The sequence below is a fragment of the Periophthalmus magnuspinnatus genome, chromosome 18 (genome assembly GCF_009829125.3).
Source record: "Periophthalmus magnuspinnatus isolate fPerMag1 chromosome 18, fPerMag1.2.pri, whole genome shotgun sequence".
Lineage (NCBI taxonomy): Eukaryota > Metazoa > Chordata > Actinopteri > Gobiiformes > Gobiidae > Periophthalmus > Periophthalmus magnuspinnatus.
In genome coordinates this window covers 9,066,181-9,090,898 of record NC_047143.1, presented here as the reverse complement: position 1 = coordinate 9,090,898, position 24,718 = coordinate 9,066,181, and the positions used below count along the sequence as shown (strand labels likewise).

General features: G+C 39.1%; 2 protein-coding genes across 3 annotated transcripts in view; both read right to left on the bottom strand.

Annotated features, from left to right (window-relative positions):
- poln (polymerase (DNA directed) nu) overlaps positions 1-19,645 on the bottom strand; it is a 47,689-nt gene extending 28,044 nt beyond the window's left edge. Inside the window, exons 1-19 of the mRNA XM_055229248.1 lie at positions 19,510-19,645; positions 18,988-19,066; positions 18,813-18,908; positions 17,820-17,936; positions 17,167-17,390; positions 16,586-16,659; positions 14,074-14,194; positions 13,523-13,728; positions 12,442-12,605; positions 12,236-12,348; positions 11,916-12,052; positions 11,724-11,792; positions 11,404-11,464; positions 11,260-11,324; positions 9,227-9,310; positions 8,441-8,533; positions 8,280-8,336; positions 8,142-8,198; positions 7,050-7,115 (exon numbers count right to left, since the gene is read on the bottom strand). Of these exons, the coding sequence (XP_055085223.1) occupies positions 7,050-7,115; positions 8,142-8,198; positions 8,280-8,336; positions 8,441-8,533; positions 9,227-9,310; positions 11,260-11,324; positions 11,404-11,464; positions 11,724-11,792; positions 11,916-12,052; positions 12,236-12,348; positions 12,442-12,605; positions 13,523-13,728; positions 14,074-14,194; positions 16,586-16,659; positions 17,167-17,390; positions 17,820-17,936; positions 18,813-18,908; positions 18,988-19,066; positions 19,510-19,645 (2,019 nt within the window). The remainder of the gene's footprint in view (positions 1-7,049; positions 7,116-8,141; positions 8,199-8,279; positions 8,337-8,440; positions 8,534-9,226; positions 9,311-11,259; positions 11,325-11,403; positions 11,465-11,723; positions 11,793-11,915; positions 12,053-12,235; positions 12,349-12,441; positions 12,606-13,522; positions 13,729-14,073; positions 14,195-16,585; positions 16,660-17,166; positions 17,391-17,819; positions 17,937-18,812; positions 18,909-18,987; positions 19,067-19,509) is intronic.
- Positions 19,646-19,762: 117 nt separating this feature from the next.
- Positions 19,763-24,638, bottom strand: haus3 (HAUS augmin-like complex, subunit 3). 2 transcript variants are annotated; one of them, XM_055228865.1, is made up of 5 exons: positions 23,176-24,638; positions 22,878-23,087; positions 22,034-22,266; positions 21,232-21,466; positions 19,763-20,126 (listed from the first exon to the last, which is right to left on the bottom strand). In XM_055228865.1, exons 1-5 carry the CDS (start codon positions 24,163-24,165, stop codon positions 19,908-19,910), a joined length of 1,887 nt encoding a protein of 628 aa, XP_055084840.1. In that variant the 5' UTR covers positions 24,166-24,638; the 3' UTR covers positions 19,763-19,907. The 2 variants fall into 2 exon arrangements, with proteins under 2 accessions (XP_055084840.1, XP_033839454.1); XM_033983563.2 differs by having other exon boundaries at positions 21,184-21,466; positions 23,176-24,635.
- Positions 24,639-24,718: the final 80 nt, after the last annotated feature.

Genomic DNA, 24,718 nt, shown 5'->3' with positions numbered 1-24,718 from the left:
GTTTCCATTATTATTATTCTTCTTATTTTGGTCGCGACTTTGAATCCACTTTTGACCCCCTGAACGTCAACGAAAAGTCAATTTTATTGGATCCAAAATTCAAGGTTGGTGAAAAATGTATTATTTTGATCTTCAAAAAAATTAATGTATGAAAATGACTCAATAGCGCCACCTCAAAATTTGAAATACATTGCGGCAATGAGAGACCTTTTTCATCGTAGACAAATGAAATTTGGTACAAACATAGAACATGTCAAGACAAGTAAAAAATTATATTATGACCCCACCCTAAACCCTACAGGAAGTCGGCCATTGTGGGCGGAACCTCATTTTTTCAAAATTTTACCTCTCACATTTGGATTTTTTGCGCCTTGGATTTTCATTCAACAAACTTGCAAATTGGTCAAAATGAACTAGACCCATGTGGGATTATCAGCAACTCTTTTGGAATTTTCTAAGTAATAAAATGTGGGTGTGGCCAGCCTGCAAAGAAAAAAGGCATTTTTAAAAGTTTTTCATTGCATGTAACTCACACAGTTAGTGTCCTACGTCCCGGCATGAATATACTTTTTTATTCAAAATGTTGATCTGAACACATAGATATACAATTTACACAGGTCAGACTTTATATTGCTACACAGCGCCCCCTCAAACTTTGATTTTATGGGGCCAATGGGAGCCCGACTCGGAAAAAAGTCAACGTAAAAATCTGAAACTCACATCAAAAAATAGAACATATTGGGACATGACAAAAATGATATTATGGCCCCGCCCTAAAATGTACAGGAAGTCAGCCATATTGGATCAAACCCGGGAACGACAAAAGTGCGCACCCTCACATTCAGGACATTTTCTCGCACAGTTTTCATCACAAACACTTCAAATTTGGCCAAATCCCACTAAACCCATGTGTGATTAAAGATTATCAATTTTACTTTGATTATGACTTTGGGTGTGGTCAGGGTGAATTTTCAACAAAATCGCAAATTTATGAATATTTCAAAAAAATATTTCTCTTTCACACATTTTTTGTTGGGAAAACGCTAATACAGCGTTTATGCACATTTGTGAGCTGAACGCAATGATATGCAAATCAAGACACTCTCTGACAAAATGGCTCTCTAGCGCCCTCTTCAAATTTTATATGCAAAAATTCGTCAAAGACAATCGCTTTGTTGTGGACTAGTGGAAAAATTCACAGGGGCCTTATTTGTGATGGGGCACAATGTGAGAAAGTCACATGACTGTAGCTGTTATGGTTTAGGAGAAAAATAATGGGTGGAAAATGTGTTTCCATTATTAGGCCCGAGCCTGGGACTCCGTCCCGGCGAGGGACTCATTAAAACCGCGTCCGAAACCCGGAAAATGGCAAAAATCAAGTAGTAAACACGCCCCGACATGGCAGTGAGTGGTGTCAAAAATTAGAACTCGACGAGCTCTAATTGTCACAAAAGACCCCGAGAAAAAATAATGAAAGATGACTCGGTAGCGCCACCTCAAACTTTGATTTTCATGGGGCCAATGGGAGCCCGACTCGGAAAAAAGTCAACGTAAAAATCCGAAACTCACATCAAAAAATAGTACATGTCGGGACATGACAAAAATGATATTATGGCCCCGCCCTAAAATGTACAGGACGCCGGCCATATTGGATCAAACCCGGGAATGACAAAAGTGCACACCCTCACATTCAGGATATTTTCTCGCACAGTTTTCATCACAAACACTTCAAAATTTGGCCAAATCCCTCTAAACCCATGTGTGATTAAAGATTAACAATTACATTTTGATTATGACTTTGGGTGTGGTCAGGGTGAATTTTCAACAAAATCGCAATTTATGCAATATTTCAATAAAATATTTCTCTTTCACACATTTTTTGTTGGGAAAACGCTAATACAGCGTTTATGCACATTTGTGAGCTGAACGCAATGGTATGCAAATCAAGACACTCCCTGACAAAATGGCTCTCTAGCGCCCTCTTCAAATTTTATATTCAAAAATTCGTCAAACACAATCGCTTTGTTGTGGACTTGTGGAAAAATTCACAGGGGCCTTATTTGTGATGGGGCACAATGTGAGAAAGTCACATGACTGTAGCTGTTATGGTTTAGGAGAAAAATAATGGGTGGAAAATGTGTTTCCATTCTTCTTCTTATTATTATTAGGCCCGAGCCTGGGACTCCGTCCCGGCGAGGGACTCATTAAAACCGCGTCCGAAACCTGGAAAATGGCAAAAATCAAGTAGTAAACACGCCCCGACATGGCAGTGAGTGGTGTCAAAAATTAGAACTCGACGAGCTCTAATTGTCACAAAAGACCCCGAGAAAAAATAATGAAAGATGACTCGGTAGCGCCACCTCAAACTTTGATTTTCATGGGGCCAATGGGAGCCCGACTCGGAAAAAAGTCAACGTAAAAATCCGAAACTCACATCAAAAAATAGTACATGTCGGGACATGACAAAAATGATATTATGGCCCCACCCTAAAATGTACAGGACGTCGGCCATATTGGATCAAACCCGAGAACGACAAAAGTGCACACCCTCGCATTCAGGACATTTTCTCGCCCAGTTTTCATCACAAACACGTCAAATTTGTCCAAATCCCTCTAAACCCATGTGTGATTAAAGATTAACAATTACATTTTGATTATGACTTTAGGTGTGGTCAGGGTGAAAAATATTTCAATAAAATATTTCTCTTTCACACATTTTTTGTTGGGAAAAGGCTAATACAGCGTTTATGCACATTTGTGAGCTGAACGCAATGGTATGCAAATCAAGGCACTCTCTCACAAAATGGCTCTCTAGCGCCCTCTTCAAATTTCATTTTCAAAAATTCGTAGAAGACAAGCGATTTGTCGTGGGCGTGTGAAAAAATTCACAGGGGCCTTATTTGTGATGGGGCACAATGTGAAAAAGTCACATGACTGTAGCTGTTATGGTTTAGGAGAAAAATAATGGGTGGAAAATGCGTTTCCATTCTTCTTCTTCTTCTTCTTATTTTGGTCGCGACTTTGAATCCACTTTTGACCCCCTGAACGTTAACGAAAAGTCAATTTTATTGGACCCAAAATTCAAGATTGGTGAAAAATTAATTATTTTGATGTTCAAAAAAATTAACGTATGAAAATGACTCAATAGCGCCACCTCAAAATTTGAAATACACTGTGGCAATGAGAGACCTTTTTCATCGTAGACAAATTAAATTTGGTACAAAGATAGAACATATCAAGACAAGTAAAAAATTATATTATGACCCCACCCTAAACCCTACAGGAAGTCGGCCATTTTGGGCGGAACCCCATTTTTTCAAAATTTTACCTCTCACATTTGGATTTTTTGCGCCTCGGCTTTTCATTCAAGAAACTTGCCAAATGGTCACAATGAACCAGACCCATGTGGGATTATAGCGAACTGTCTTGGATTTTTCTACATGATAAAATGTAGGTGTGGCCAGCCTGCAAAAAAATAAGCAATATTTTGAACTATTAAATTGCGCGTAACTCACACATGCAGTTTCCTATTTCCCGGCATTAATATACATTTTGTTTACAATATTGATCAGCACCAAATGATATACAATTTACATGTGTCAAATTTTTTTTTTGGCTCCACAGTGCCCCCTTGAACTTTTGAATTGGACCAAAAAAATTACTTTGACATAAACATTTGAAATTTGGCATGGACATCCCTATTGCTATACTGAACAAAAAAGTCACAGACACCATACCTCTATTTTGAAAGGTGTTGCCATGGCAACGTCTGCCATTTCTCATTGAAATACATGGGTTTTGGTTAACTGGGTTGAAAAATATTTACTGTGTCATAGACCATTAAAATTTGGTACACATATTCCTCTCATAATACTGAATAAAAAAGCCAATGAAGACATACCTCTATTTCCAACCGTTCAGGCGTGACAATGTCATAAATGCTCTCATTGGAATGAATGGGGTAGTATTACTGAGACGCTGATTTTGGGGGGAGGAGCGATGTAAGCAGGAACGAAAGGCAGGATCTCCGCGGTGGCGTGTACCCCGCGGTCGCAAGGGGTGGCGAGGGCCTTTATCACTGCTTGCAGTTTTAATTATTATTATTATTATTACTACTGTTACACTTGACCAACTTGACTGCAGGTACTTTTTGCCAATGAAAATGAGCTGTACAATAAGGCCCCACTTTCTGTGCAGAGTAAGCCTCTCTTACAATCAGCTCCAATTTATGACAGTATCATCATACTGGTGAAGAAAATATAGACCGATCCATCAATTTTTTGCCCTCATCCGAGGCCGAGTCACGGGGGCAGCAGTCTAAGCAGGGACTCCCAGACTTCCCTCACCCCAAACACTTCCTCCAGCTCCTCAAGTGGGACCCCAAGACGTCCCCAGGTCAGCTCAGAGACATAGTCCCTTCAGGGTGTTCTTGGTCTTCCCCGAGGCCTCCTCCCAGCAGGACATGCTCGGAACTCCTACCTAAGGAGGCGTCCAGGGGGCATCCTGAACAGATGCCCAAGCCACCTCAACTCCCTCCTCTGGAGGAGCAGTGATTCTATTCCGAGGTCATTCAATGTGACTGAGCTCCTCACCCTATCTCTAAGGGAACGCTGCTTATATCCACGATTTTGTTCTTTCGGTTATTACCCAAGGCTCATCACCATAGATGAGGGTAGGAATGTAGATTGACTGGTAAATCGAGAGTTTCTTCTTTACCACAACAGTCTGCTGCCTCCTGTACCTACTGCAGGTCTGGATTCAATGAAGCCATCTGGACAACATCATCTGCAGAGATGAGATCCTGTGGTCCCCATACCAGACCCCCTCTGACCCCTAACCTTGCCCACAAATTTTTTCCATGAATACAATGAACAGAACCGGTGACCAAGGGCAGCCTAACGTGCACTGGGAACAGGTCTGATTTATTGCCGGTTCCTGCCGGTCATACAGGGACCAGACAGCCCTTAGCAAAGGGCTCTAGACCCCATACTCCTGGAGCATCCCCCAAAGAACACCACGAGGGACACCGTTGAATGCTTTCTTCAGATCCACAAAGCACATGTGGACTGGTTTGGCAAACTCCCATGAATTCTCAAGCACCCGATGGAAAGCATAGAATTGGTCCAGTGTTCAGCGACCGGGACAAAAAACACATTACTCCTCCTGAATCCGAGGTTCGACTACCAGTGGGATTCTCCTCTCCAGTACCCTGGAATAGATGTTATCAGGGAGGCTGATGAGTGTGATTCCCCTGTAATTGGAACACACCCTCCGGTCCCCCTTCTTAAACAGGCAGACCGCCAATCCTGGGCCTGCCAATCGTGAGTCTGCCAATCCAGAGTTACTGTCTCCTACTGCCGCATGATGTTGCAGAGACCTGTCAGTCAAGACAGCCCCAGGTACTCAGGAAGGATCTCATCCACCTCTGGAGCCTTACCACTGAGGAGCTTACCAATCACTTCAGGGACCAGGTACTCAGTCTCTGCTTCCTCCTCGGAAGATATGACAGTGTAATTGAGGAGATCCTCAAAGTATTCCTTCCACCGTCCGACAACATACCTGGCAGGTCAACAGCTCTCCACCTGCACTGTAAAAAGTGTTGGTGAAGTACTGCATTCCCCTCCTGAGGCGTCGGATGGCGTGCCAGAATTTCTTTGAGACTGACCGTTAATCCTCCTCCACGGCCTCCTCAAACTCCTCCCAACTCTGAGTTTTTACCTCTGTGACCACATGAGCGGAGGTACACTTGTCCATCTGGTACCCGTCAGGTGCCTCAGGAGTCCAACAAGCCAACAAGGCTTGATAGAACTCCTTCAGCCTAACGCCATCCATTACTTCCAGTGTCCACCACCAGGCTTGGGGGTTGCCACCGTGACAAGCACAGCAGACCTTACGACCACAACTATGAGCATCCGCATTGACAATAGAGGCAGAGAACACTGCAGAAGATTGCTCGGGTTCAAATCATTCATTCTTCCTGATCACCCCTCTCTGGGTGTCACTGTCGCTGCTCAAATGGGCGTTTAAGTCCCTCAGTAGAACAACAGAGTTCCTGGTTGGTGTACTGTCTAGTACCGCTCCCAGGGACTCTAACAAGGTGGAGTACTCTGCACTGCTGTTCAGTGAGGGACCTGTTCCCAACCTAAAGGCACAGAGACGCAACCCTCTCATTCAATGGGGTGAACTCCAACACTTGGTGCCTCAGCTGTGGAGTAATAAACAAGCCCACACCTGCTTGCTGCCTCTCCCTGCGGGCAATGCCAGAAAAGTGGAGACCATACGCTCGCCGACAAGCACCCACCCCAGGCCTAGGTGGAGCCCCAGTAACACTAATGTGGGAGACGTAACTGGGCTTGATATCTGACTCATCATAAAGGGCTTCTGAACCACTCTTAGTCTGACCCGTCCCCAGGACCTGTTTTCCATTGGTGACCCTACGAAGCCCCCAACATAGCACCCAGGATCATTCGGGTATTCAAAGTCCTCCAACACATTAAGGTGGCAGGGGGGAAATACAGACGATAAACGATAATATTGAATTTGAATGCCATTATACCACTGACACAATCATCAAAAAGTAGGATTCCCACCAAAAATTATTTTATATGTACAGTATGGCAAATTAAGATAAGCTGCCATAAATAAATGAAACACTTAATGAGTCATAGAAGTTATTTATTCAACTCTCTACAGAGCAAATGTTATCATAGTAGTATAGTAGTATAAACAAATTTATTAATTATTATAAATTTATTATTATTAAAAATAGACAAATCATATAGTAATTTTCTTTAAATACCTTTTTTTTATCTAATGCAAATGCAAATTTAATGAGAAATGAGATGGGATCTTTGACCAGATCCTCAACCCTGCTGAGGTCTACAGTCTACAAGTCAGCGAGTGATATGAAAAAAGTCCAATATCCCTGTGTTAAATCCTGACAGCTGACAGCATCATGAACAACTGGTAAATGATAAGGTGATAAACATTTCGACACTGACTCAATTTTATGAGAACTGGAAAACAACTCAGATTTGTCATTTACTTACGGGATGTTTGGCTGAGATTCTCCCTGTCACTACACTTGTCTGGTGCCATGTGGAGGAAATGTAGTTCTAAAAAAAAAAAATAATAAAAAAAATAAAAAGAAGGCATTTTATAATTGAAAAATCAATTAATTAGTGTATATATATATATATATATATATATATATATATATATATATATATATATATATATATATATATATATATATATATATATATATATATATATATAAAAGAGTCACTTGTGATGTCTGAAAACAAAACAACAGCTGTTATGCTTTTGGCCATTATGACTTGTTTTTGTGGACTGACAGATTCAAAGAAGAAGCTGAAGAAGCTGTTTCAGTGCAAATTTTAGTGTGTTTCTTTTTGCTATCAAGATAATTAATTATCAATATTACTATAGTTGCATTGGCGTAATTATGCACTTGTTGTCTTGAGAGCTCAAAGAAAAAGAACTTTGATTGGTCACCATGGCATAGGTCTGTCACAACAACACATTTTAACGTGTGCTATAGTATGCTTAAGGAAATATGGATGATAAACAATAACACTGATATTAGTTTATGAAACTGACACAATGACCATAAAACTGAATAATCTCCTGAAAAATATTTTTTGTTGTCAGTTTCTAAAAACGTATTTATTCAGCTCAAATCTTATTTTATATTATAGTACAGATAAATAATAAAAAATACTCCACTAGTTCAATGAAAAAGTACGGCAATAACTATTAAGTCAATATAATAATTATCATGACAGGCCTACTACCACAGAGGTAGAGATGGCAGTCATTTGCTGCCTTAAGTGAGCCCAGACAAACACAAGCTGCTGACAGTTTATGTTCTGCCAAGCCAGTAAAAGTCAACTGCCTCAGATGCAGAGCCATAAAGAATCTGAGCACATGAATAATAAGGTCTTTCATGCACTTGTAGCTAAAAGAAAAGCAATGTGTTTGTCTTTAATTGCATCCATATAAAATATCCTATCACCACCATAAATATATCCATACTTTAGAATTACAAAAAGAAGTTGTTGTATTGTGTTAATATGTTAACTGTCAATAATTCAGTTATTAGTCTGTAAGTGTATCACCTTGGTTGTCATGCATGAAAGAATCCCATCAACAAACGTGGACTTGATCTTGTGGATCTAGAAGACAGATTGAATTTAATGGAAAAACTCTTAATTATGACACTAGCTTAGCAACCACATACTGAACGAATAAGGTACCTGCCGATACTCCAAAATGATTTTTGGAAGAGGGTGAAGATCCTGAAGTTGTGATAACTGTTGATAAATAACAAATTGTAAAAGTAACTGTAGGCCATTTTATGTCATTTTATTGTATAAGTTGATATTGCACTCCAAATTAAGCATTTGAAAAATTATACTGCAGCTTCTGATGTAGAGTGCTGTTTGCTGAAAGTCTTAGGAAGCTTCTTGTTTTCACATCGCTCATGGAGACGTAGTTTCTCAAATAGAACCTACAAGCATATGAACATAAATGCAAAATACATAGAACACTAATACAGTACAATGTTGGACAATCAGCCTGTGGAAGTGAAGATCATTGTTATTAGAGAAAACACACCAATATTGCGTACACTGTAGTGTTGTCACAATACAAAAATTTCTAACTTGATTTTGATACTAAGGAAGAGACTCGGCACTCAATACGGATTCCAATACCACAATGATAATAAAAACACTCTTTCTTTAGAGAACAGAATGTGATTTTCAACATTAAAGCGGTGTATTTTATTTTATATTGCCACCTATGTAATCCCAGTCATCCAGTTATGTTCCATAGTGGTCCATGGGCATATAGTAGTCTATGGTGTCATATACTTGTTCTGATAGAGCTCAAGATCATTCTAAAGCTATTCAGGAAAGGTTAATTTCTGTACTGTGAATGTGACTTTTTTTTAGTATCAATACTTGTTAAAGTTTAAAAACTAGTTTTAGTATCAATTATTATCTGATTTTCAATACTTTTGATAAACCCAGTACACTGTACAGTAGGCAGATGGCCTGACAACAACAAGTAGCAAAAGGTGAATCACTTCACTTAATTCATTGAGGAATATAAGGCCATGTAAAAACACTTTGACTACCACCTAATTTCTGCATTTCAAAGAATACCATGTGACCATAAATACAACATGAAATATACATACAGCTCGTAGCTGAGTGCTGCTTGTGAGCAAGAATATCTGTCCAGCTGCTTTTTGAGCCTCCTGCTCCAACTGTTTCATCTTCGTCTGCAACAGAAAAAAGTCAAGTGGAGAGCTGGTACTTCACGTCAAGAATTTGTAAGTTATTTAGAAACTCATTCTCAAATATGATAAACATTTGGTCTGCAACAAGCCTTCTTTGGACCATCTCAACAACACCCCCTGACTGGAAGAGCAACACAATAGGAAAGGACTGAGGATTGATGAGTTGAGAGGAAATCTGTGAGCTAGATGACAGAGAATGTGAAATGAGAAAATAAAAAGGCACTGAGCAGGTTACTGAGGCAAAGGTGAGAGCACTTAACACATAAGAAGATTTAAGAAAATGTTTGAGAGGCTGAAAGTCCTAGAGTAACGCAGCAAATGATGAGAAAGTAAATTAAGAACTAGAGGAAAGAGGAGCAGCAGAAATTCGGTCAAGAGAGCTACTTATTTGTGTAGTTCATGAAAGAATATTTACATTTTTAGTTAAAAGTGTTTTAATTATCAGAACATTGAATACTTCAACTGTATCAATCAATCAATACAATAAAAAAATATCAAAAGATTTGTATTGAAGGACGTAAACGTCATTGCTCATAATATTAAAGATTAGACTAAAAGGAGGTTTAGGACTTTCACGCAACACTGCACAAACACACTCCATTCTTGCCCTATCGCATAGAAAAGAACGTACTGTGACAATAGATTGTGTAGCATGTCCTCCCAGATCAAGCTGTTGCAGATAACGCTGCGCCAGTGGGACACCTGGAGGGTAGAGGAGTGCCAGAAGGAAGAAGAGTAGCCCAGCTACTGAATATTCATGATTTATGTTTAAATGTGGCGTTCAGGGTCAGGCACTCAGATTAAAACGGGACCGCCCCTGAGATCTCCGTGCACGTACTAGGGACAGCATCATGCCTGAGTTGTATTAGATTGGATGTATAGAGAACAATAAAACTCGAGTGATTCTACTCTCTGGTCTCCAGTGGTTCTTCTGATCGGATAAAAGGAACATGCTTACAGTATATGTCATCATGCGGTGGGTGATTATAATGAAAGTGAAAGCAAGACTATTTCAAGTTACCTTAAATCATTTCAGGTCTTATCAGTGACCAAATTATTTCAAATTCAGAATAATTTAAATGACAAAAAAGGTCACATTTCTCATATTGCTCTTAGCCCAAAGCTAGCTCCAGACAGCCTCTTCAATACTGGATGATTGGCCCAGTCAGAATAATACCAAAAGACTTATGCAAATTGTAGTTCATTGACAATGACAAAGGCTTTTAGTTTAGATGCAGAAAAAAACAACAACTAATAAAATAAAAAGAAATGTAATGTATATGCAACAGAGCATATATCCAGAATCAATGTGAGCTTTTTGTTTATAGGTTGACAGTGATCCGCCCTTCTACAGCACATTGTCTACAAAAGACAGGCTTCCCTTTCTATGAATAGCCTAGAGTCCACACAGGGATTACAAGCCCCCACTGTTACTAGCACCAGTTCTGAGGCTGAGCTGTTATCATCAGAGCTCAAAAGCATACAGAACTGTGTTGAAAGCATGTGTGTAATTTGGAGTCAACAGAATTAATTTATTTTACATGCAATGGGGACAGCTCCCCTGAGGATGTCCACTAACCATATCACTAGCCATGCAAGAAATGTTACAGGTTTCAAAACAACCACATTTTCCCCCCCTAATTTATAGTTTGATATCATCAGCATTCATTGGGGATGTGATGCTAACTGTATGCACTGCTCAGTCTGAAGATTTGTTACCCGAATTAAGACTTTAATCTGAGCTATAACACAGATTGACCATAAAGAATTTATTTGGCTGGAACTACAACAGGTGAGATGATTAGTCAAAAGTTTTTCAGATAGTCTCTCAACTTTTTGTTGAAAATCAAGCACCTAAATGTGACCATTTAGGTGCCTACAACATTCGCTTTTAGTGACGAATTTAATTTGAACAGTTTGTGTTCCCTTACCCCCAGCACGTCAGACGTTCTTTTAAGAGTCTCTTTGTCAACGTGGATGTGGCAGACTTCCATGGCTAAAACAGCAGGTGTCAATGATAAAAATACATATTTGTCAAGAAGTATATGAAATGTGGAAATATACAGGCTTGTTACCTGCAAGCACTGGAATCATTTTCAACTCCATGTCTGAGTAAAGCTTCCACAGCCCCTGACTCTAAACACACAAAGATATGTGTGAATTATTTCACTGGTGTAGACTGGTAATCATTAATTTAAAGGTACAACTGGTGATAGATTTTCAAAGGTATTTAGAACATTGTTGTTGTTCTAAATACATTTTAGGTTGGGATGTGAATTCAACAATAATAAAATACTTTTAAAGACTGCAAGAAACAACTGAATCAGCAAGAACAGTCATAAAACGGCATTTAGATATTTTCCAATATCATGCAGCCAAACTTTAATATTTTTACCTGAAGTTTTGAACATAACTCTCTGTTCAACTTGTAGAGAGAATAAAGACCAGCAATAATTTGTGAAACCTGGGAATGAGCATAAACATGTAACTAAAGTTTGAACCACTGTCAGTTCCAATCATCTTTTGCATGAATGTAATTACAGACTGATAACAAAGGTAAGAGTGCCTAAAACACAATGTCTATAACCTTCTTGCTCCCCAAGACGGGTGTTGTGTGGGGATTTCGGCAGTGTTTACTGAGAAGATCCTGGAAACAAGTGGCTGGATCTGTAGGGTCCAAGAGCCAGCCTGACAGCTGGGGATCCTGGAATTGACAGCCTTCAACTAAAAGTACATTCAAAATGATTAGCAAGTCTCAGGTTTCTTCTAGCACAAGTAATTCCAGCAGCATCCAAATAACTATCTGAATATACAGTAGATAATTATTATATACACGTGATTTATGTAGACTCGGCATAAGTGCATAACTGTCTTGTAGTTGTTTTTAATTCTTGTCATGTGTCATGCCTTGTTTCCAGGTGAGCTGCTTTTTGTAAAGCTGAAGAAGAACACGCAGCACATCCTTGGCTTTATAGCACACCACCAGTTGAGAAGATGAAAACACCTGTAGCAGCAAATCTCTGTGGGAGAGAGGAGCAACCAATGATTTTTTAGAATTCAAAATATAATAAGAAAAATATAGAAAGCATCTGTACACACTCTATAAACTGTACCTTCTAAACACCTCCTGGAGGTAGTGTGTGGGCTGCTGGGCCCAGGCAGGTGCATACTCTAGTTTTAAGTACACCAGAGTGTCGTTTGGCCCTAAAGTCTCCAGCACAGTATCCAGATCAGCCTTGATCAGCAGGAGAAGGCCACATGCAGGCGGGGTCTGTTTCTTTATCGAAAACCACACAGATGTTAATACAGGGCGGCCACCCTGACTTAAATCTTCAATAGCTCCTATAATTCTTAAGTTGTACTGACCAAATTTTAGCAGTAGGTAAACTGAACCTTCCGAGATTTTTGGCAAAATAATATATACAGTTATAATTGTTCACTTACATTTGAACTGTCACTACTTAAACTTGGAGAAGTAAAAATGACCAAATTTTTAAAAATAATGTTTTTTAAGTGTCCACCATTTTCGGTTTCACACTTAATAGCCCTATCCAACACACTTTGCATAACATTTGAAAGCATTTCAAGGCTTATGGCTCTTAGTTGATCCTCGATATTATGTTTTAAGTAATTTATTGTCTGAGGTTTATTCACAAACGCCTTTTCTTCAAGATAGCCCCACAGGAAGAAATCGGGACTAGTCAGGTCTCAGGAGATCACATACTGCACCCTGTCTTTGAAAACGACTTATTCTTCCTTTAATGACATTTACACTTGAGGCATCTCTGGTATTAAAATATCGATGGTAACACCGATGGATTTCTGAATTTGACCCATGTGACTCAAAGTACCACCATACAATGAGGGTTCGTTCCTCAGTGCTATATTTGCTCATATTAATGTCGGAAGGGTAGTTCTAAATGCTCTGAAAAAATAAAATAAAAATATTTATAAACAAAAGAGTTGATTTTTTTTTTTCAACTGTCAGTGACTTTTGTATGAACAGCCAATAAATGCAGCTCAGGGCAACATGAATCCATGCGTTGACTGCTCATATCTCACTCTTGCCAGTTAATGCTGGCATTGTATCTATAGGCAAGTTACTTCTTATGTACATTTGAAATTAAACTGTAAAAAGCTACTTTGCATAGAATAATTTCAAGTCAATGAGCCTCCTTTACTTGTACAACCTACCTGCTCTGGATCCAGTTGAGTGGTCCCATCACGGAACACCATTGTAAGCACCAGAGCCTTTGATTGCTGTGCCTTTTTTACAATGGAGTGCATAGCATCTTTGCTTATTCTAGAAGCATCTTTCACTCTTGGGTCAGATGTCAGACTTGATGTCAGACTTCCTGGTTTGGATTTGGTTCGGTTTCTGAGTTCTTTATTATTAGGACCTAGTTGAAACATTTCTGGAGGCTTTCTAGGTTGAGTAATGTGATTAGATTGTTTAGGAGGTGTATAATGGGCAGAATGAGAACTGAGTTTAATTTCTTCATTGCATTTTTTGTTATGGAGACAGGCAGTTTTATTGCAGTCTGCTTTTTTTCTTATATTTCTTTCCTGCTCTTGAGTGGATCGAGGTGGTTCCCACTTTGGGGGACGTTTTGTTGAACAGGGGTTTGACGACAAGACGTTATTTTCAGATTGCGGCTGTGGTGCTTCATACTTCCTTTTCAAAGTAAAAGGTTTCAATGCTGGTGGATGTGGCAAGTTAGTTGTAGTATTAGTAATTAGTATACGTAAGTTGGAGCATTCATTTTGTGTCATAGAAGATGAAATGAAGCAATGTGGTGAGGAAGACTTCATGTGGGTCACAGTAGTTCTTTCTTGCACCTTGTCCTTTTGGACTTTGCACGAAACCTGAATAAATTAAAAAAAAGAAACAATATTAAAATACTAGTTTCAGTCTTTGTGTTATTTGATTGTATGGGTTCTTCAGTTTTATTGTTTACAGTTTTATATTGTCATCTCTGTACTCATCAAAAATGAGGGTTATCCCCAATGATTTTTCAATATTAAATAAAGTTGAAGAGAAAAGAAAAAAAGATATATGAATGCAAAGATTCAAAAAGCCTGTCTGAAGCTAAGATGAAAACATTGTAAATAACCTACCAGAACAATTAATATTAAATATTTAAAATTTAAAACACAGACAAAGCAGAATGCTAAGTAAATTAATCATTTTGTCATAGAATGACATCGGATACAAAAGTGGAAAAAGTGTGTAAACAGGTGTATTATTAAAAAAAAAAGAAAACTATGGCAAAGTATTTATTTTTCCAAGAAAGAAAAACATAAACAAGCAAAAACGACATCCTCAGCCATAAGTAATCATTTCCATTATTCATAATTTTAAACTCCACACAAAATTAAAAGAGAACAGTACAGTCAGTGTATTCCCTATATGTGACCACTGCTGCATTTAGTATGCACAGATTCAAGTGGCTGTCAGCACTAGACCTAGGCTCTTGGGAACACCTCCCTCATTTCACTGTAACCACAAGCAGATTTCATGAACCCCCCTAGGGTGCTGTGCTGCAGGATATAGATAGAAAATCAAGGCAGGCCATGGCCAGTAGCCCAGTGCCGGGCATAGCACTCTGTGTGAGAGATGGATTCTGCTGCTGATTCTGATGGTCCAGTGAAGATTAGCTCCTGTTTCACCATATACCTCCTTTATATCCCTCTTCAACTCTGCAACTACTTCCATCCCATTTTCCAATCAGCCATGCAGCTATGTATATCTGGCTACACAGCCAACATGCTTGCTTAATTTTCTGTGTACTTGGCTTTATGACTCAACAGGGAGCTGTCCAGTGTCAACACACTGCTTTAGATTGAAGCACATGAATTAAGTACATTCCTTCTGACGGAACTGGTGTAACTGAGCCAGGTTTGTAGGCCGCCTTGCTTGCCCGTGCCTTTTCAGATCTGCACATCAATTTTCAATAGATCGGGGCTTTGTGATGGCCTCTCCAAAACATTGACTTTGTTGTCCTTAAGCCACTTTGTAACCAGTTTGGAAGTATGCTCATTTGTGCCCTAGCTTGAGATGTTGCATCATTTCCACAGTATTTCCACATAATGTTCTTTCCCCATGATGCCATCTATCTTGTGAAGTGCACCAGTCATTCCTGCAGCAAAATAACCTCACAACATGATGCTACCTCCCATGTATTTCACAGTTGGGATGGTGTTCTCAGCCTTGCAAGCTTCTCCCTTTTTCCTCCAAATGTAATGATGCTCATTATGGCCAAAGAGTTCAATTTTAGTTTTGCCAGACCACAGGATATGTCACTAAAAATTAAGGTATTTGTCCCTGTGTGCATTTGCAAACTGTAATCTGGATTATTTATGTTTCTTTTGGATTAATGGCTTCTTTCTGGCAGAGTGGCCTTTCAGCCTATGTTGGTACAGTACTTGTTTCAATGTGTATAATGACACACTCTTACTAGCTTCAGCCAGCACCTTCACAAGGTCTTTTGCTTTTGTTCTTGGGTTGATATGCACATTTCAGACCAAAGCCAATTCATCTCTGTGACACAGAATCCCTCTCCTTCCTGAGTGGTATGATGGCTAGACATTCCCATTGCTTGAACAGACAAATGTGGCACCTTCAGGCATCTGCAAATTGCACCCAAGGATGAACCAGACTTGTGCAAGTCCACAATTCTCTTCCTGATATCTTGGCTAATTTCTTATGTCTTTCCCATGATGTTACACAAAGAAGGTGTGCCTTCAAATACAGCCACAGGTATGTATCTAATTAACTCAAATGTCAATAAACCAAAAGCTCCCAAAGACATGACATCATCATCTGGGTTTTCCAAAATTGTTTAAAAGTATAGTTCTCTTACTATATATATATATATATATATATATATATATATATATATATATATATATATATATATTTATATATTTATATATATATATATAAATGTTTGACCTTGAAGAAAGTACTGAAAAATTGTCTCTCATTATTCTGGCATTTAGCAAATAGAAATAAATTTGGTAATCCTAATTTACCTAAAACAGGAAAAGTTTAGTCTGATTCATGTCAGACATACAAAAAAATGTATGAGTCTTTTTATATAGTGTATGTAAACGTCTGGTTTCAACTGTATATACATAGATACATATGCACATACATAGATGTGGATGTTTACATTACATTTAATTAACAAATCAACTGACTGGCTAGAAATTCTAGAGTAAGTTCATAACATCAGTGCAATTACTTAAATATACCTTGAGGTTGATCAGATCTGGATGTTGATCCTCTGGAACAGTATTCCCCACAGGCACAGGACAGTCTGAATCCTCTGCAAAGAGAAAAGGTTTGAACAAAATTATTTATTACAGGCCATTTCCTTGAGTCCTTGAGTAAAATAAACTATGAACGTCAGGTGGTTCAATATGAAATAGTGCCTCAACAGACCATGCAACTTGTCTGAGGTTAACTCAGCACTTTTAGAAAGGCCAAGACGTAAGCCCCAGCCTGTAATACTAAACATTACTGTGCAGATTATCTGCTTTGTCTTGTCATCTCCTCTTGTGCAGAGTGGGAAAATGTGATAAACCAGTGGAAATTATATAATGTCAACCACAATTCCTTTGGTTTAACCAAATGGCAAAAAGTATTATTGCATATTGACAAAGTTTTAATCCTAGCTTTAACCGTGCCTGCAGTTGGTCTAATCTATGTCTAATTGCGACCTCTGGTGGTGAATGATGACAAAGGCATAAAGTCACAGAATTAATGGACCATTTTATATGGTGTATATTGTTTAAATGAATAAATAAATAAAACAACAGTAACAAGTATTTACCTGAATGCAACGTTTCACTTTGGTTGTTTACAGAAGCCATCTGCTGTTTCTTGTGCCCTATGTTAAAATCTTGGTCAGTACTGTCAATATCTATGGATTTGCACTGTTTGTCCCCAAATCCATCATCTGAGCAACAATCAGGTGCATCTACTTCCTTCATTTTTGCCACTTCTTTCACCTCCATCGCATCAATGGCCTCTTCTGTGGTCAGGTCTGCATCAGCGCTAAGCAAGAGTATATTTCTTGAATCACTTTGTATTAGCGAACCTATTATGGAGGGAATGTCTGATCTCATAATTGCATCACAGCATTCAGACAAGATACAACTTCCCTTTAAATCTTTACTTTGTGGTAATGGTGATGAAATCCCAATCCTGTCTTCACGGAGAGCTGGTTGCATATTCGTGTTGCTGTCACAACATTCTTGTTTTTCTACTCCAACTTCAGAAATATCTTCAAGGGTATCATGACTGATTGAAAACATTTGATTGGTAAGATGCAATCCACATTTCAACTCTTTTTCAACAGCCAGATTTAATCTGATTGGTTTAGTTGTTTCAACACCTTTCTTAACAGATAAATCTCGTTGTGAGATATTTTTTGTTGTATCCATAGAAGGCCACGTGTCTATTACTGAAGCATTCATTTCATACCAGGATGAAAATATTGGGCCTTCAGTCTTGTCTTTATGACTTGGTATCTTTGGGAATGGGAACGATTCCTTAGGACTCTCTGGAGGAAATTTGATGGTAAACGGCATTTCTTCAGAGCTGTAAAAAAGAGAAAATATAAAACAAGCATTATGAGCAATACATTTTGTATTGGGGTGAAGCAGGAAATCTTGGGCCCTAGCATAAGCCATCTTGGTTGGTTCAACTGTTCACGTTGTGATAAATGCATATTATAGACTTGGCCCTAGGTAAAAGTTCCCCTACCCTTTCATTTATTTCCAAAATTGTATCAGAATCCAAGGCAGTGGCAGAATATTTATACAAAAATGTATTTATTTTATGGTTTTGATGAAGTTACTCAAAGACTTTGTAGTTGTAGAGTCAGATCAAGTATGGTAGGTTAATGTAAAAAGGTTCTTTATAACCTCTGGAGTACTTTGTTCCTTCAGGTGATGTGGAGTGTAAGCCATGCTTTTAAGCTTAAAGCTACCACCCGTAATTGGGTCACCTTGACTGACTCAGCTGACCCGGCCATGTTGCATTCTCACGTAATACCACTAGATGCCATCTGTGTTGCCAGCTTTGGCCTGACAGAAGACCAGAGTGCACAGGTATGTGGAGGGGGGGAGATCAGCCTTTTACCGGTTTAAAAAATAAAAAATAAAATAAACTTACAGATGGGAGTATTAGGGATAGAATTTGCCTTACTGAAGGGACTTTAAAATCTCATCTAAATTGCATACATACTTTTTCCAAACTGTAGCCTGTTGGTCATAAAGACTTTGTGTTTGTAGAGACAGGGTACAGCTATCAAGTTGAGATGAACTAGGCTCCCATCCGTCGCACTGAGTGAATGACAGAACTTGGCTTAACGGAAGTGGAAGGGTCTCCAAGTTCTTCCCCTCAGAATACCTGTGTGAGAGCAGATCATGACATTCCCTTTGGTTTGTTTGTCTGTGGATTGAGGGGTCCCACCAAGAGGAACATGAGGAGGCCTGGGACGACTGGCACAAGTCAAGTGTTTGTGAAGCCGTCTTACAGTCAATCCTCACAGAGTTCTGCCACTGGCACCTATAGAACAAGAATATTTGCAACTTTAGCTTTAATATATTAAAATTCTAGAGACTGAAGACTAAATAATCAGACTTACTGGGAATTCATCTCCTGCTCTTGACATGTGTAGCTTTGAGACAAGGACTCCCACTTCCTGCCATATCGCCCATTTTTCACTGATACATAGAATTTAAGATTAAAGCCATTAGGGACAATGTCTAGTCAAAACTATTAGTTTATAATTCTGACATCTATAAATATTAAAACAATTGTTCTAATTCCCATGTGGTTCTCCATGAATTTTGTTTTCCGAATTTTATTACATAATCACAAGTGCAAAGTACAATTTATTCACTTCAGTGTTGTAGAGGCCCCCCATCAGTCTTATATTTTCCCCCATAGTCTAAAAACAACCAGAACTTTATTGGCATAACAAAGTTAGCCTATGTTTCTCATTGTATTACACTAAACTTAGAGATTAGACTGGCAAAAAATGATTAAAAATTGGTTAAAGTTTAAAAATAGGCATTAAGTAACATGTATAGTTCAATGAGAAAGAGAATTTATGGGAAACACTGCACATTTTTAGTCCTTTGGCCTGTTCTGAACCTTGACTCACAGAGATAACTGTGTTTGGAGTTTTGCCTGGTTACATGTCTCCTTTGGGCCTGAAGAGCCTGTAGGATCTTCTGAGCCTCTAAAGAAAGCGGTCCTGAATACAACCTACAGTCAGCCCTCTCCTTCACATGCCACATGAGAACCTGTTTCGTGTCAAGTCTGTCAAAACACAGCAAGAATACGGTCAGTTTATTCCATGCTTCTGGATCTGCCAATACTGTGTCAAATACAGTATCATTCAGCAAACATTACAACTGAAATGGCAAGTAATTTATTTCATGATAATTAACAGGACAAATCATAAAAACACATTTTACACATTTGCTACACATACTGGATTAATTAAGTCAAAATGAAGAGCATTACAAACTTGAACAGTCATTCAGAACTAAATATTTGCTAGTCTTTTGTGGACATTTTGGCCTCTAGGTCCTCCACTACTTTCTGCAGTAGTCTGGCATCTAAGTGGAAGTAGATGTACAGCTCCCTCTCCAGTCTCAGGAGTTTGCTGCGATCGAGTTGCAAACGTTTGAATTTGACCTCGCTCATGATTTCTTGCATCACCTGCTGCAGACTCTGCAACTGGGACTCAGCCTCCAGGAGCTTTGTGGCCAGTTCCTATAATAGAAATAAATACATGGAAAGAATGAACAGACAAATGCTGTAATAATGCCACCAAAACAGACAGAAACACAAAGGAAAAAATGATTACAATTACAATCACTAATTGTAATTGCACACCATTAAAGAAGGGTCTATGGCACTATGCATTAGTCTGAGATGATCCAACCTCCCATTTTCAAGCTGGTGGAGGAGCATGCTCTCATCATGGCCCAACATTTAACAAATTTTGTCTAAATGGCAAATTAAATGGTGCCTCAAAATATACAATTGTATTGCACATTTGACAAACCTTCCATAAAACCTTACCTTTATCTCCAAACAAAACAATATATATTCAAAAACACATTCAACAGATTTCTACAGTTTTTGTAAACCCAGTGGACCAAACTATGACAACAATGTAAGGCTAACGTTGAAAGAAAAGCCTTGTGAAAGTATTCAAATTAGCCCTGGGCAACAATGAAATATTTTAATTGTGATCAACCATAATGCTGCACACAATAAAAAAAAATTTAGGCTCTTCTGGCTCTTAAATCTCTTTGATGACCCTCATCGTCCAGTACTGTGTCATTTTGATTTGAGCATATGTCAGTGACTTTTGACTACATTTTACGATCAGTTGGTCCCAAGTCCAAATAAGAACAATACACCAAATTATATCTGTTATATTATACAGTATTATTTTGCAAAGCAGAAAATAGTGCAGCTCCTTTTTATTCGCAAGACCTAGGTTAGCTAGTTCAGTCCTGATGTTTCAGCCATTCCAGTTCAGACCAGCTCGCTGCCTTATGGGATGTAGCTCCCTATATTTATTTATTTCACACCACGTAATAATAACTCATTTATATGCCCAACCCCAATTTAAATACATAAGTATGTGAGATTAGAGTATTAATGCTTGACACCACTGTGTACACCATTGTGTTAATATGTGCTTATGGCCCTTCTCTCCACTGGTATATAGTACAAAAAGACTCACACTGATGGTTGCTTTGTAAATCCCCTGAAGGATTTCCTAGATGTGTGTGTGTGTGTGCAAAGAAACACCTACCTGTGCGTTTGGACAGAGCTGCGGCTGGTCTGAGGCCAGTGGACGTACCTGAGGCCCTAAGACCAGCTGCTGGAGCTCTGTGTACATGGCCCTGTGCAGCGCCTCACAGTCGCCATGGAGACGGGCTCCTGTGTATAACTGCTCATGGCTAGCTCTGGCTAAGACATCTTGAGTTGTATGGAGATCTGCGGACAGGTCCCGGGCAGCCTGGTTTAAAGCTTCGTATGTCCGAAAGGGCTCAGAACGACTATGGTTTGAGTTATGGTCAAGAATCTGGAGTAATCTGGTAAAAGAGGTAAAATGTTCTTAAACCTGTCATTTACATGCATTGTTGACTTCATTTATGTAGTGTAGTATTTACACCATTAGTCAAAAGTTTGGACACATCTTCATTTATGTTTTTTCTTTATTTCCCTGATTATTTACATTGTGGACTCTCAGTAAAGGCATCAAAACGATGAATGAATAAATATGGAATGTAGAAAAAAAAAAAGGAAAATCTAAATATTTTTTAATAATTGCTTTGGGATTTCTTGACACTGATAAGGCATGTGTGAAGTGAAAACCATTTCAGATTATTTCATAATGAAGCTCACAGAGAGGGTCAAGTGCTTGCAGTACAATTAATAAAGCAAAGTGACTACTTTGAGCATTTGAATATAAAATCTGAAAACTTTACTACATTATTCCATATATCCATATGGAAGACCTCAAATATATGTTAAGTACTTCCATATGGATATAAATTATAGAAAGTGAACATAAAGAAAAAACAAAAACAACATGCATGCATTGAATGAGATGGCGTGTCCACACTTTTGACTGGTGGTGTTTACGTTTGATTCCCTACCTGCTAAATGCCACATCCTTGCTGTTGATAATAGGATTTGGTCTGGGGTTGATTGTAAGGTCGGGGTGAGCTAGTGTATCAATTCTAAGTGACACCTCTTCACTATCATTCACCAGTTTGCAGCAGACTTCTTCTAGCACCTCCAAGCAAGTTTTCCACCTTCTCAACTCCATCTCCTGAGCCAAGTACAGCAGATCAAATGATGCCTTTTGACGGAGGAGGTAGTCACGCACCTGGAAACCATCAATGCAGGTGTAGAATAATTATGCACAGGAAAATTTAAAGCATGTGAAATGTAAGTCAAGAGGGTCCAGCTGCAGACCACCTACATGCATCTCTGACACTGGCTCAAACAAGATGCAGTCCCACCATCCACTCCCATTTTTATCAATTCAAGGTTATCAAAAGTGATGATGACAAAGGCTTGTTTTAAAAAGGTTTACTGTTTGAGCGTAGCACATAAAGAATCCGACATGTTGCTATAACCAAATTAAAAAAACAGCACTGAATTAGCTTTGTGCGCTCTCTGGACTGTTTGCAGGTGTTTGTTAGCAGTTTAAACATGTTTCCCAAATGAAAAATCAGGTACTTAACAAAACAATAATTTGTATATAAATATTAGATATAGTTTATCCATGTATTGTTCCGTCATAGTAGTTAGTTTCCAGTTAAGATTAGAGAAAAGGTGGTGGGGCTCATTATCGGTTCTTGAATCTGGTAAGTGACTGAGAAAAATGTTCAGCGTTATCTAAAAAGGTTCTTTTGCTTTTATTACTCTTAGGGGTCTGTGGGAGGAGGTGAATAACATGAGATATTTTTTTTTTAAACTGTTGCATGAACTTGCCTTGTTTTGTCTTTGTGTGTAGTAGTCTTGCCTTGCAAGCTGCAAAGCCATGTCTCCCCTCACAACAGGGACATTGACCTGTCGCGCAGTCTCCCTGAGGGCCACAAGGACTGGGCCTTGGAGAAGAGCCTCCAGTTCTGCTTCCACAGCCTGCAGTTCCTTCTTCACCACAGCATCACGAATATGGAGTGAGGATGACATTGAAATGCTCTGATAGGAAATATAAAATAAAGGTTGGATGAATATACAGGTGAACAGTATAATTTAACATTTGTCAATGAATAAATAATGCTTCTACCTTGACATGAGAGGACTTCTCAGAAAGCCAGTCCAGCCCAGTTTTAAGGCTCTTCTCTTCTGCAAGGGCTTGCATTAGCTGGTAATGGGCGACTATATGAGCCCACTGGAGTCGGGCCATTTCGGTCCTTCTTTGCTCCACCACCAGCTCCTCACTGTCTTTGGCTACAGAGTACACGCAATCTCCCTCATCCTCACATGAGCTGAGGTCCAGCAGCTGGAGGCGCCCCAAATGGGAAGCATCCACAATATGAGTGATGCCTTTGAAGAAATGCTTCTGTGTGAAGGCAGCAAGTGTTTTGGTATTGAGCTCTTCCTGTTGCAGATATGGATCCAAAGACAGCTGAGAGAGGAGGACAGAAGAACGCTGGGAGACTGTTGTAAAAGATTCACTTTGTCCATTTTTGTCACATTCAACACCTAAATATGAACCAACATCTTTCACCTCATCTGTGAGATTTTGCAAAATTGTGTTAGTGTGTGCATTTTCAGCGCCAATCGAAGCGTTTGCTTCTTTTAATCTACTTGCAGTCTTTTCCATTTCTGCAGCGAGCTGCAGGTCCACATCGGCCCGTGAGGTTGCTGCAAGCTGTAGCCTATTGTAGCGTTTTTGCTTCAAGTCCTTCTCTTTATGCAGTGCTTTCAGTGCTGCTTCCAAATCTTCTGAACTTACTTCTCCATCTGCTGCAAACACTGAGGATGAAACTGAGCTTGTAGCACTTCCATCTGATGGGCCAATGGTTTTGAGGACTTCCCCCAAAGCTGCCTCATCTAAAATTGGTTTGCCAGACTTTTGTAGCTCCTGGAAGGCTTGAGCCTCCTCCAAAGTAAGAACATTGCTTGAGTTGAGGGTTCGACAAACAAATCGCAGAAAATGGAGGTTCTCAGGTGCACAGTCAAACAGCCAATCAAACTCTAATGCCTTCAGTGATGGAGCGCCAGGGTAACCCAGGCGGCCCAGGGCCTCCACAAACTGACCACCATCTAACATTGTAGGGCTGCGTCCTATAAGTTTCACACCGAGTTGAATAGTTCAAAATAACACAAAAGAGAATTTAAACAAAAGGGACAGAGATTGAAACAGTGTATGTCTTCCTAATTATACCAAAATATAACGTCTGGAGTGAGATATTGGTATGAAAATAGAAAAACTTTTCCCAACAATGTAACAAGACTTTCAAAAATACAATACAAATGAACAAAAAGAGTTAAAACAAATATAAATGAGTTGGATAGCTTGCAAAACTCACAAACCGTGAAAAATAGCTTTTTTAGCTGTAGCTTCAAGACGCCTCAGCGTTGACCAGTTGTTGACAGCATGAGTACATTGCCAACTGTCGTACCAGCCATGGATTACAGAGATAACGATATATGGATAAATACCGTGGTGTGAATGAAAACACAAAGTTATCACCTCTCGGTAGTTGCTAGCGTTCAAAATGACATCCACCAGCTCTGCCCGCCAAACATACAAACGAAATTTACGTAAACTTACGTACAAACTCAAGGCTGAGACGTTCTCTGCGGAAGAGTGAAGGCGGGCG

Excerpts from the sequence above, each read along its gene's own strand:
- haus3 (XM_033983563.2), bottom strand. The coding sequence starts at position 24,165 with ATGTTAGATGGTGGTCAGTTTGTGGAGGCCCTGGGCCGCCTGGGTTAC. Across the intron at positions 21,467-22,033 it reads AAGGATGTGGCATTTAGCAG|ATTACTCCAGATTCTTGACC; the intron begins GTAGGGAATCAA and ends CTCTTTTACCAG. Across the intron at positions 20,127-21,183 it reads AGCTCTGTCCAAACGCACAG|GAACTGGCCACAAAGCTCCT; the intron begins GTAGGTGTTTCT and ends TTTCTATTATAG.